A 12,074-nucleotide genomic window follows, 5' to 3' on the forward strand; every position below is an offset into this window, starting at 1 on the left:
GATTGAGGCTTGCTGTTTCTCCTCTAGCACTGGGCATAGAACCTTCTTCCAGCACATGATCACTCGCCAGTAAGGATGAAGCTAGCAGGTGAATACCCACTTGATGTCTCCATATCTGTAATTCAAGTATGTGGTATCTTCAGCGGGTTTTTAGCATCAAGTTAAGGAGGTTAGCTTGTAATTCTTGGAGGTCTCTGTGACCCCATTGGCCAACAACTCAAAAAATGGTAACCCATTCTTGATACTGGGGTAATGTGTTAGATAGAATGGGATACTAGTTGATATCCCCCCTCCCCATTGTAGGGTTAACACCATTATACCTCTTTATGTCTATAGTTTGTGAAGTGTCTACAGTCAGTAGGATTCCATTTTTTTTAAAAAAGGACTTATAATATTAGTTACCCCTCCTCCCCATATTCTCTCCTCTACCCTGCCTCCCATCTTCCGTCTGTTTAATCTGTCTTATTCCATTGTTCCCCTTTAATATTTTATACTACTGTGCTCTATCTCCACATTCTTGAAGGCCACTTCTCCCCAGTGCCTCCTTAATAAATTCCTGACTTCTGTGGGTATTACACATGGAGCACATGTATCTGAATACTCAAAGGTAACATCCAGAAATGAGAGCAAACATACGCTGTTTATCTTTCTGGATTTAGGTTACCTTATTCGGAATGAATGTTTCCAACTCCATCAGTTTACCTGTGAATTTCATAATTTCATTTTTCTTAAGAGCTGAATAATCTTTCATAGATGCATGCGTTAGATGTGAACAAGGATGGTGTGTACAAGACCCTGCTTCCTGTGTAAGCTGGCCGGCTTCTTCCTGTGCTTTTGCTGTGGCTGAACAGTCAGATGGCGGAGTATCGCTTTGTAAGGTCTTCATGTGTCCTGCACTGAGCGGCTGCAGAGATGGATTTTGTCCCCATGCTGGTCTCTGGTTCATCCCTTGAGTTACTTGTTTGCCTTTTCCACGTGACGTTCTGAGCTGCTGGTTGGTTCTCATTTCCTCTGTCTTGGTGGTTTCACATCACTCTAACTTCTTACAGCTTGTCTGCTGAGTTCCTTTTATTCTCTTGCTACTTTGTTGTTCTGGTTCATAGACTTTTGCGTATATATTTAATCTTACCAGTGCTTTATAGAACTGAATTATTTAATGAAAGAATTTTTTTTTGTTTTTGCCAGATATACTTGTTAATACTTGAAAAGTACTTCCTTTTCCTAGTATTATGGGATTTGTTCAACAAATCTAATTTACACTAACAATTCTCACTGTGCCATTATCATGCAATATTATCTTGCATATAAACAGTTGTCTTTCAAAACAAACATCAGTGAGAAAATCCTGTCTTTGGCAAAGTGGTTCTCAGACGGAATTCACAGGCCCATTTTCCTGTGAATTCTGATAGGGGTTACTTGGAACTCATTGAAGTCATCGCCTTTACTGATTTCCTGCTATGTTTGTCTAATAGCTTTTTTTCATAGCTTATTTGAAAAGTTTCCGGAAATGATCAGAGGTCATAGTTGATCTTTGAAAAGGTCCATGTTGATTTGTAATACACACAGGTGACACACAAGAACCCTTCCATTGTTAGGTGATTTCAGGAAGGTCAAAGGCTGTGGAGCTTGCGCATTCTGACCTTCTGGGAAACAGACTCCCACTATAGCTGTCTAGTTCTCTACTTTGTATATGTAGTGCCTCAGAAAAGAAAAACGGTACACATAAAGATTAAATCATGAGCTATCAAAGTGGGTGAGTTATGCTCTTTTCCTCTCAAGGATCAAGAGCAGTGAGATGGAGTAATTACCCTAGAAAATAGAGAAGCGGCACTTGGAAAATGGTTATTACACACCAACTACATTACTAGTAGCTGTAGTTGATCATGATGGCCCTGACGGGTCTGTCTTAATGCTTTGGAAGTTAGCATTGCTCTGTATGTTGTGTATCATTTGGCCACTTGCAGACAGATAGGGAAGGATATTCTCTAGCTTTCAAAGCCATTAGAAGTTAATGACCTTGTTGTTAATGTTACTACACTTACTTACATGTGTACATGCATGGGCATGCCTGGTACTCGTGTGGCGGTCTGAGGACAACTTGCAGGAATAAGTTCTCTTCTCTTACTATGTGAGTCCCAGGGATTGAATTAGGGTTGTTGGGTTTGGCAGCAAGTGCCCATACCTACTGAGCAAGCCGTCCTCCCGGCTCTCAGTGTTATTTTTATGGTTTGTTGTGTAGTACTGGAAATTGAAGCTAGGATTCTGCACATGCTAGGGATGTATGATGTGCCACTGAGCTATGGAGGGTTGTACCCTCATTCCTGCAAAACCATCCAGGCTGGTTTCGAGCTCACTGTCACTGAGGCTGATCAGTCCTCACCACCCAAAGGCTGGAATTACAAATGGCGTTCACTACCACACCCAACCCTTTCATTTTTTTGGGGGGGGCGGGGAGAAAGGGTCTGCCACTAAGTTGCTCAGGCTGCTTTTAAACTCAGTCAGCAGCCAAGTGTCTCACCCGACTTTGTGATCCTCCTGACTCAGCTTCTCCAGTAACGAGGATTGCGGGTCTGTATTACCAGACCCAGCTAATGGCAGCTTTAAAGCATGTTACTGCTCAATCTTTGTCTTAGATAATTATCCCTTAATGATTTCTGTGCAGTTTTAAATATTTGTATAATCGAGTATGCTTTTATATATTTTATTAGCAACATGTAAGACCTGAAACAAAACATTTCCTATAATTTATAGCAAAAACATACAGGTGTTTTATCTATGGCAAGTTCGAAGTTTATTTCATGACATTCTCTAAAGAAAATTGGCAGTTGATTTTGTTGATTTACTATATACTTAAAATAATTGGTTACTTCTTTAGAATTAGATCCTTTAAGATATAATTGAGAAAGTAATCTCTATTAAATTTCTTTTTACAATGACTCTTTGACCTTAGTTAACTAATTACAAGAACAAAACTAAATAATCTCTACCCCCATAGATAAATAGATACATTGATACATAGGTAGATACATAGACAGACTGACTCACTGACTGACTTTGTTATACCCTAAACAGTCTTCATTTTGTTTGTAACAGCAGCAAGTGCTCTTAACAGCTGAGCTATCTCTTCAGCCCCAGTTTTCAAAGTTTTAAGTATGTGCTTAGAGGAACCTTCAAGGTTTTGGTGTGTATAAATACATCCTTGCAATACTTTTTTTTAATTTGATTAAAATTTTTTGATAAACTATATTTTGATCCTATTTTCCCACCTCCCCAACTCCTCCCAAGTCTTCCTGCCTCCCTTCCTACCCAGCTTCATGTTCTTTCTCCCTATACTGGCTAGTTTTGTGTCAAAATGACAGAAGCTATAGTCATCTGAGAGGAAGGAACCTCAATTAAGAAAATGCCTCCATAAGATCAGGCTCTACATAAGACTATGGGACATTGTCTTAATTGGTGTTGGGGAGGGCCCAGCCCACTGTTGATGGTGCCATCCCTGGGCTCATGTTCCGGGGTTCTATAAGAAAGCAGGCTGAGCCAGGCAGGTGGTACATACCTTTAATCTCAGCACTGGCAGGCAGAAGTAGTTAGACCTTTGAGAGTTTGAGGACAGTCAGGGCTATTAACACAGAGAAACCCTGTCTCAGAAGAAAAACAAAACAAAACAAAGGCATGTGGAACAATCCAGTGAGCAGCACCCCTCCATGGCCTCTGCATCAGCTCCTGCCTCCAGGTTCCTGTCCTGTTTGAGTTCCTGCCGTGACTTCTTCAGTGATGGACTGTCATCTGGAAGTGACAAAGCATAAGCTAAAATAAACCCTTCTGGGTCATGTTGCTTTCATCACAGCAATAGTAACTCGAAGACACTCCCTCTCTCTCAAAAAGAAAAAGAAAAGAAAAACCAGAACACCCAACCAGACACAGATTGCACAAAAATAATACAACAAAACCATGGAATCCATTTTTGTCTTGGCCAGCCACCCCTGGGCATGGTAGAAAACCTTAGACTAGAGAGGTCCTGGGCCCTAGGGGAAAGCCTACCATTAATGTTCTGCTAAAGAAACGTAGCAATAGAATGACTGCTGATGGTGTACTGCTGTGCCAGAAGCCAGTGCTTTGCACCACCCTCACTAGAAAGTCCTTGCAGAAGACGGTAGTTAACAGACTCACCACTGTACAGCACGCTGACAGTGAGACTTGGAGCACGAAGCCCTAAAGAAGTCGTTATCAAACCCTCCCCTCAAGGCTCAGGGATCTGTGTGGAAGCAGAGGCAGAAAGAGTGTAAGAGCCATGGTGATGGGTGACTCCAAGAAAGCAGCGTCTTCCAGACACACACAGCAGGACTAGGCCGCAGAGAGACTGACAGCACACCCCAAACCCGCACAGGTTCAAATCAGACGCAAGACTAGCTTCTAAAATGTAAAAGTACTTTAAATACTACCCTTAGGGTATGGAGATGGCTCAGCCGGTGAAGCGCTTTGCTGAGAAGGTGTAGGGACCTGAGTTTGAGCAAATCTCTAGCACTCATGTGAAAACCTGGGAGTAGCAGTGCGCCTGTAACCTCAGCCTTGGAGAGTGCCGTGTGGGCCAGCCTGGGCTGTGTGGGCCAGCCTGGGCTGTGTGGGCCAGCCTGGGCTGTGTGGGCCAGCCCGAGTTGACGTGACAGGCTCCAGGCTCAGACAGTTGTAGTGATTGAGGAAGACACTTGATGGGGACTTTGTGGATTCTGCAAATGTGCACAAGTACCTGTACACACATACATTAACACACTCACAGATAGTATCCATTCAGAAATGTCTTCGTACACTAAAAGCTGTTCTCATTCTCAGTAAGATCCATTTCTTCATCTTCAGATGTTTCTCTTAGCTTCAAAGGAATACACCTAAGTTTAAGTGCAGTAGGATTGCTGTAATGGTTGTTTTCTGTCATATTGCCTTGCAAGATAAAAATACTGTTGGATGGGGCTAGATGGTACAGTGGTTAAGACCATTCAGCTCTTCCAGAGGACCCAAGTTCCATTCCCAGAGCCCACTCCAGGTGCCTGTAACTCCAGTTAGAGGGAGATCCAGTCCTTCTGGCCTCTGTTCTCATAGACACTTAAGTGTGCATGCCTCCACACTGACACATAAAGAAAAATAAAATAAAATCTAAAAATAAATAAATAGCCAAACAGCAACAGTTACCAAACAAATCTGCTCCTGCTTTAAAAAGCTGCTCCATGGGTCCGTCGTGGTGCTTGATGATGGTGTGAATTCTGGGAAGTACATTGTGAGCTGGCTTTGTTGAGAGTAGGTACAGAAAACTAGGCTACACCTAGGCTATATGGCATGTGAAGGTATGCATATGGTATGTTCCTTACCAGCGCATCATGTGGCACATTACTGTAATATAAACTTGCATAGTTTCAAGGGTATGGTAGAAGTGTGGGATTAGGAACTAAGGTGATTCATTTCTCTCTGACTTTCAAAACATATTAAAGAAAACAGAGCAGAAAGTCATTTTAGAGGTCTGTGGGTCCTTTCACTTTTTATATAGAACATAAACAATTTTGTGATTCTCCCTTCCTCTGCTGTAGTGATGCTTTCGACATCCAGTATGGAGTTGTGGTTATCCGCCTAAAGGAAGGATTGGACATATCACACCTCCAAGGACAAGGTCAGTGCTCCTCAGATGAGATTTTATTCTAAAAGTGTCAATTACTTTGTTAAAAAATTGTGCCTATTGTTACACGATCTTCACTGGCTTGGATGTTGCCATCTTCATGCTTCCCATCTTAGGATCAGATACGCTGGGAAGCCACCAATGTCTGCATCTTAAAGGATGGCTGATGATTATTAATGGAGGATAAAATTTAGTATAAGTCATAACCTTAAGAAAGGCAGACATTAGTTATGATTATAAATTGGCCAACCAATTTTTTTTTAAAAAAACAGGATGAAAAAAATATTTAAACCACTACTAAGATACTTAAATCACTACTTAAGCTGTTAGTTAAATAATACAACGAATACATTTAAAGTGATGGTTAGGACCCAATTTAAGGTATAACTTTCTTGCTGATTTTATGAAAATGGAAATTTCCATAGCCTTCAAAAAGATTTGCTAATTTAAAAATATTGAATAGCTACCATTTCCCCTTACCAGTTAATTAATGAAATCATCAGATTAGCTGAGGTTAGATAGACAAGACGCATATAAAAACTTGCAATCTGTTCATGATTTGAACTCTTGAAACAAAGAAGCTTAGCTCGCTGAAAATGTACTGTCTTTTTCTGGAGTGACTGGCAGCACCGCATCTGAAGTCTTGAGACCGTGTTTAGAGAGCCTGACTCACGCCCGTTGACACTGCATGATTAGAAGTGGTGCCCCTGTCACCCAAGAGAACGGTGGATTATTCAGTTCTGTTATTTACCGGGCTTTGAATGGGACTGAAGCATTCAAAAGTACTATGTGTTTGTGATTACTATGAAGTGCTTTTTTGAAGGCTTTGCCCATTGCTAAGATCTGGTCATAGGCCCAGGTAGATGTCTTCTAAAACTTGCAGCCTTTACCCGTAATTTTGTAGCCTGGGCAAGGGGTGGCTTCTGGGCCTGTTTACTTGTCTGTTAATGCCTAGTGATGTACCTCATAGGGTTGTCCTGAACGGTGAAGAGGTCAGGGCTTTAACCCTTAGTTTAGTGCTGGGACGTGGCTCCCATAGCTTCTGTTGTCCTTCTCCACCCATACAAAGCAGTGAGGAGGACTAGGGACGGATTACCAATTCTGTATTGCATTGTCTTTATATGTTTTACAGTTGAATTTCAGTATTTATTAAGTATTGGCCAAATCTGAAAATGCTTTAGGAGGAATTGGTACCTTCCCTGGACTTGTTAGGAAAAGGTGGTACCTCTGACACTGGCTTTGTAGTTATGGAATAATTTTCTAGGGTTACTTGACCTCTATGTGAATGTGAACATTTGTCACATTTACATATTTTTATATTGAAACTGCCTTTGAGAGTAGAGTTTCTTGACAGCCTACATATCATCGTTTTGCCTACTGTATTGTTTTTATGTGGATTTCTCATTCACTCCTTACTCCCCAGAACCCAGCTTAGCCCCTAGCAGCTGACATATTTACATAGATAGTCATTTTAAACAGCATGGTTGTTTCTTAAATCATTTATCAAAAAAAAAAAAGAAGAAAAGAAGAAATCCTCACACCTTACTATTTCACAAGGGATACTCGTTATCTTTTTACTAGTAAACCATGATACTTTGAATAGTTAAATTATGATTTTGATACTGTTTTAAATACTTTCACTTTCATATCTACAGAAGAATTACTGTCTTCACAAGAAAAATCACCTGGTACCAAGGATGTGGTAGTAAACGTGGACTACAGTAAAAAGTCAGATCAAGACACTTGCAAATCGTCTGGTGAAAAGTCTATTACACATAAAGGTAATTTTCATTCAAACAAGATTTTTTTTTAACAGTTTGTTTTCATTTGGAGGGGATTGGCTTTTGAATATAATACATATTACAAAGTTCCTTTTGTTAAGCTAGACATTGTTTGCAATTTTAAAGTGTTGCTTTCCTTAAAACAGAAGTCATGCCAATTATTTAGTGACTGACATAGTTTTAAGTAGTTTGCTTCAAAATATTTTTCTTTAAACTTGGGAAGAGCATGTCCTTTTTCACGAGGCTTGCAGATAATTTCATCCACACACTGTGTGTCATGCTGTAAGAAGACAAGGGATGACTTCCAAATCTTACTCTCCCGCCCTCACTCTCCAACCTCTGGTCAGACTCGTATCTCCATCTGTCCTGTTCCAGCTGATAACGCAACCAGAAAGAAATCTGCACTGTAAATCACCCAGCCTTAGTGGACTTTTGATTTCTCTAAGATGACACCATCTTCTGTATGAAACTGATAGCCTTGGGCAAACCCTGTCTCTGCACAGTTTATCTTTTAGATTATTTGAAAGCATTGATGTTGCTCTTCATTCTCTCCTTTCCTGTGTAACCTGCCTAGTGTAGTAGTAGAAAGTTGGCTTCCCACAGTTCTCCTCCCGGGCCTTAGTGGCTTTGTTATTCTGTGTTTGTGTTGTCCATACACTTCATACGCTGATTCTGTTCATTTGTTTTTGCATTTATTTTAATTTATTTCTACATTCTTTTGCCCTTTCCCATTTTCTTGCCTGAGACAGACCCTTTCTGTCTAGTCTATGAAGAATCCATGCATGCAGTCATATTGATCGTTTCCTAAAAGCTACTCTGCACTCACATCTAAGTAGATGCAAACACGTACATTAACTCAGTGATGTGTGCTACAACTTCATATTTTTAAAGAATAGGAAACTAGATTAGTATATTTCTACTCAGTTGTAAAATTGTAAATGCATTTAGCCTAATTTAAAGAGTCATTTTGGTGGGTAAGAAGGCTCTGTTGGAAAAAGGCATTTGCCGCTAAGTCTTATGACTTGAATTTGATTCCTGGGACCTACAGAGGGGAAGGAGAGAACTGACTCCTATGAGTTGTCCTCTGACTTTCATACACCTGCAAAGATAGGTGATATTATAAATAATTTTAAATGCCACTGTGTCTTTGACATTTAAACTCCTTTAAATGAATATAAACTACTAATCACTATATGTTCAAAAGCAGATATTAAGTATTACTTTATAACAGTAGTATTTAAATTTTAATTAGTTATTTTTCCAAAACATGCATAAAAAGTAAAAATTGTATAGCTTGATTTTTCTGTCTGTTTTCTATTTGGCAAATTCTCAAAATCAGCACAGATACTATAAGAGAAATGGATACTTTGTTAAAAAAAAAAAAACACCCTTCAGGATTAGGAACATTCTAATACAGTTATATAGTCACAGTATTTGGTTTTATCTGTCTTGCTTACTGAGGCATAAAATATACAAGGGGACAAAGAGAGAATGCTCTGTAAGTACTTGTTTTGCACCAGCCTAAACTCATTTCAGCAATGTCTGCAATTTCAGAGCCTTAAGAGGTAGGTGCATTTCTACCAGTGAGAAAGCAAGGCATCAACTAACCTGGTCTAGCTCATCGAGGATAGTGTTAGAAATGCTGTGAAAGCCTGGGAGTCTTACTTAGGATCCCACTGCAGAATGTTCTTTTTAAACTCGAGTTCGCTTGCCTTAAGTAAATTTACATCTATGGGGAAAAAGAGTTAGAAAAACTACTTACCCCAGAAAACAAATTGGTGAATATTAAAATATAAGCTGGTGAATATATGCACACATATGTATATGTACATATACTTTATTTGAAGAAAATGACTCTTTCATAAACTGGCATTTTACTCTGATCAAATTCCCTAATATTTCCAGTTCTGATTGACTTGTGCAAATACCAGGTGCCTTTAGTCACTTGTGTGGTGATATAGTGGCGCGTTTAAAGCCTTGTGTTACCTGCAAAGATGGCTGCTCAAAGGGCCATGCTTCTACTCTGCACGCTGTACTGTGACATTCTCAGCTGATTTCAAGTCTGAAAGCTTAACGTTTACAAAATCTGTTGGCTCTTTTGAATAATTTTAAAGAAATAAAATTTCAGTGTGGGTGTTCATCATTCACTCTGTATGGTCTTTATTAAAAAATGTGATTTTAAAAAATATTAAACACTCAGTATAGAAAATATTAATTTTTAGTATTAATCATTTCTCATGGGCTGTTTCTTCACACTGTCTTGTTTATAATGTGCTCTATTTACATTTCCATTACTTTATGATTATAAAGGCAATTAACTTCATATTTTGTGTTTTTTAAACATAATCTAGATGAGGAAGAGGATGGCAAGACTCCAACTCAGCCACTGTTGAAAAAAGGCAGGCATTGTTCATCATTTTATTTTAATCCCCCTTTCCATACTGTTATCTCTTTAATTCCAACCCTGTTATTTTCCTTTTATTTTAATTTAGTTTTTATTTCCATGGTGAGGTGATATTACAGTTATCTATTAAATGCAGATTAGCAAAATTAATTTTATTTCAACTAAGCATTATGTCTCACTGGGACAAGCTATTGTTTCACAGTCTTTTGAATTGTCATGGTGTTTCTGAAATACACAAACCTGGAAAGGCAGGTGTTTTGTTTTTTGGGTCTTTTTCTTAATTTAAACTGCATGGTTTAGATGATAAGTAGGGACACTGGAACAGGTGATTCTACAGTGTCGCTTACACTCTTTACCATCAGTTGTACCCAGCCAAATTCTCAATTTTGATACTAATATATTTTTCGTTTCAAAAATTGCAATATTTCTCACAGTCGTGCTGCGTTTGGGAGATACACAGTCATGTCAGCGTACATGAGTTTTATGAGAAGGAGATAGAGGTGAGAGTTATGGAGCAGTGTGGTTTGGTAGCCATATTTCATCATGCAAAATCATTTGTCATATTTGCTTACATCATGGCAGCATGGAAAGTGAATGACGGACCTCTGGGAAATGACCAGAGATCCTCCTGTGAATTTCTGTTTTTAAAATTGTGGTAGTGGAATTTCATAATAGCCATTTGCTTGCTCACAGAGTCAATGCTGATTTTTTTTTTAAATTCCTAGAAATGTAAATGGGAACTCCTTTCAGACCTGCAGCATATCCGTACCCTTGCCAAGGAGTTCCTAACATCTTTCTATGATTCAGAGAAAGATGTGGTTATGTGGCTTTACAATTGGGCATCACATATTGAGGGGACAGTGATCAATGAACACATTTCCCTGGTAATGACAAGAGTGTATTGCTGTTAATCTAATCATCTTGCAAATATGGCTTTTTATTTAATACCTTTGAATTCTAAATCATTGAGATAGCAGATAATAAAAGAAATCTCACAGAACAAGTGTAAAGCTTGATTTGTTAGCCTAAAATAGATCTCCAGGAAAATTAAACTCTATCAGTAAATGTTTGGTATTTAGGATTCCTGTGCATTCACCAGAATACTTCAGAATACTAGACACTAGGGCAATTTGAATGAGTTTACCTATTGTAAAACAGAAAGTACTTTTTTGTACTCAAATTATATCTGTTATAAGCTACTGCAGGCTTATAATGGAAGCCATATACAGCTAACTGCATATAAATATCTGAATTTATAAATGCTAGGAAAGTCTAGGAATACAGTAAAAGGAGATTTAACATTTACTTCCTTTATGTCATAATTTTTTGCTTAATCCTTCAGAATCCAAAGGCCCTGTTGCACCTTTAAATGTAGCCGACCAAAAGCTTCTCGAAGCTAGTACACAGTTTCAGAAAAAACAAGGAAAGAATACTATTGATGTCTGGTGGCTTTTTGATGATGGAGGTAAGATGTATTTTTCAAATAATTAGAAATTTGCTGACATGTAAGACTAGTGCTAAGAAATGGCATACAGTTTACCACATTCAGGTTTTACCAGCATGCTCAAACAGCATGAGAATCAGTGTGAGAGTCATACATAGTGATCATGTCCCTTCAGGATTCTTCCTATAGAAGCTGCTGTAGTCCTGTCTTGAACTTTGTGACAATGCCATTATATTAACTATGACTAGTTTATGTAATGTGACTCAATTTGGAATGCAGTCATATTGGTCACAATCAGTTTCACGTTGTAAATCTTTGGCAAAAATAGCACAGAAGTGGTACTGTGCTCTTCTGTCTGTATCTCACCAAGAGTGGCATATTGGTGTAAAGTAAGCTGTTGAGTAACGTGTATTTTTTCAGACTTTTGGCTGAAAACTCATTTTCCCCTCTTTATGATTATAGATGTGGTGGTGGGGTTCTTGGCAGCTCTGCAGATATACTGTTCTTCCTCAACTGTTTCACCTGGGTTAACATTCACTCACTCATGTTTCTCAGTTGGCTATTGTCGTCCTGGATGATGCATTTTCACCCCCATCATTCCTTCCTCAATGATTGGCTGACATTTTATTAAAAGGAGAGCTTGTCTCTTCATTTTAAGGCATTGCTTCTTAGTTTATCCAAAGGGCTCTCTGTCATCGTTTGTTTCATTTTCAGATTGTCCACATCTAGCACCAGGGTCTTCCCTTGGGTGACTTAATGTGTTCATTTGACGGAGGGAACTCGTTT

The 12,074-nt window shown here is 38.9% G+C and overlaps 1 protein-coding gene across 2 annotated transcripts in view; it reads left to right on the forward strand.

Moving 5' to 3' along the window:
* The window catches only part of Slc12a2 (solute carrier family 12 member 2), a 74,489-nt gene that overhangs the window by 53,579 nt on the left and 8,836 nt on the right, over positions 1-12,074 (forward strand). The window contains exons 19-22 of one of the 2 annotated variants that reach the window (XM_016001580.3): positions 5,574-5,653; positions 7,315-7,440; positions 9,792-9,839; positions 11,187-11,309. In XM_016001580.3, coding sequence (XP_015857066.3) covers positions 5,574-5,653; positions 7,315-7,440; positions 9,792-9,839; positions 11,187-11,309 — 377 coding nt within the window. The remainder of the gene's footprint in view (positions 1-5,573; positions 5,654-7,314; positions 7,441-9,791; positions 9,840-11,186; positions 11,310-12,074) is intronic. The other variant, XM_076555289.1, reaches the window with a different exon arrangement.

This window comes from Peromyscus maniculatus, chromosome 19 (assembly GCF_049852395.1).
Source record: "Peromyscus maniculatus bairdii isolate BWxNUB_F1_BW_parent chromosome 19, HU_Pman_BW_mat_3.1, whole genome shotgun sequence".
NCBI lineage: Eukaryota > Metazoa > Chordata > Mammalia > Rodentia > Cricetidae > Peromyscus > Peromyscus maniculatus.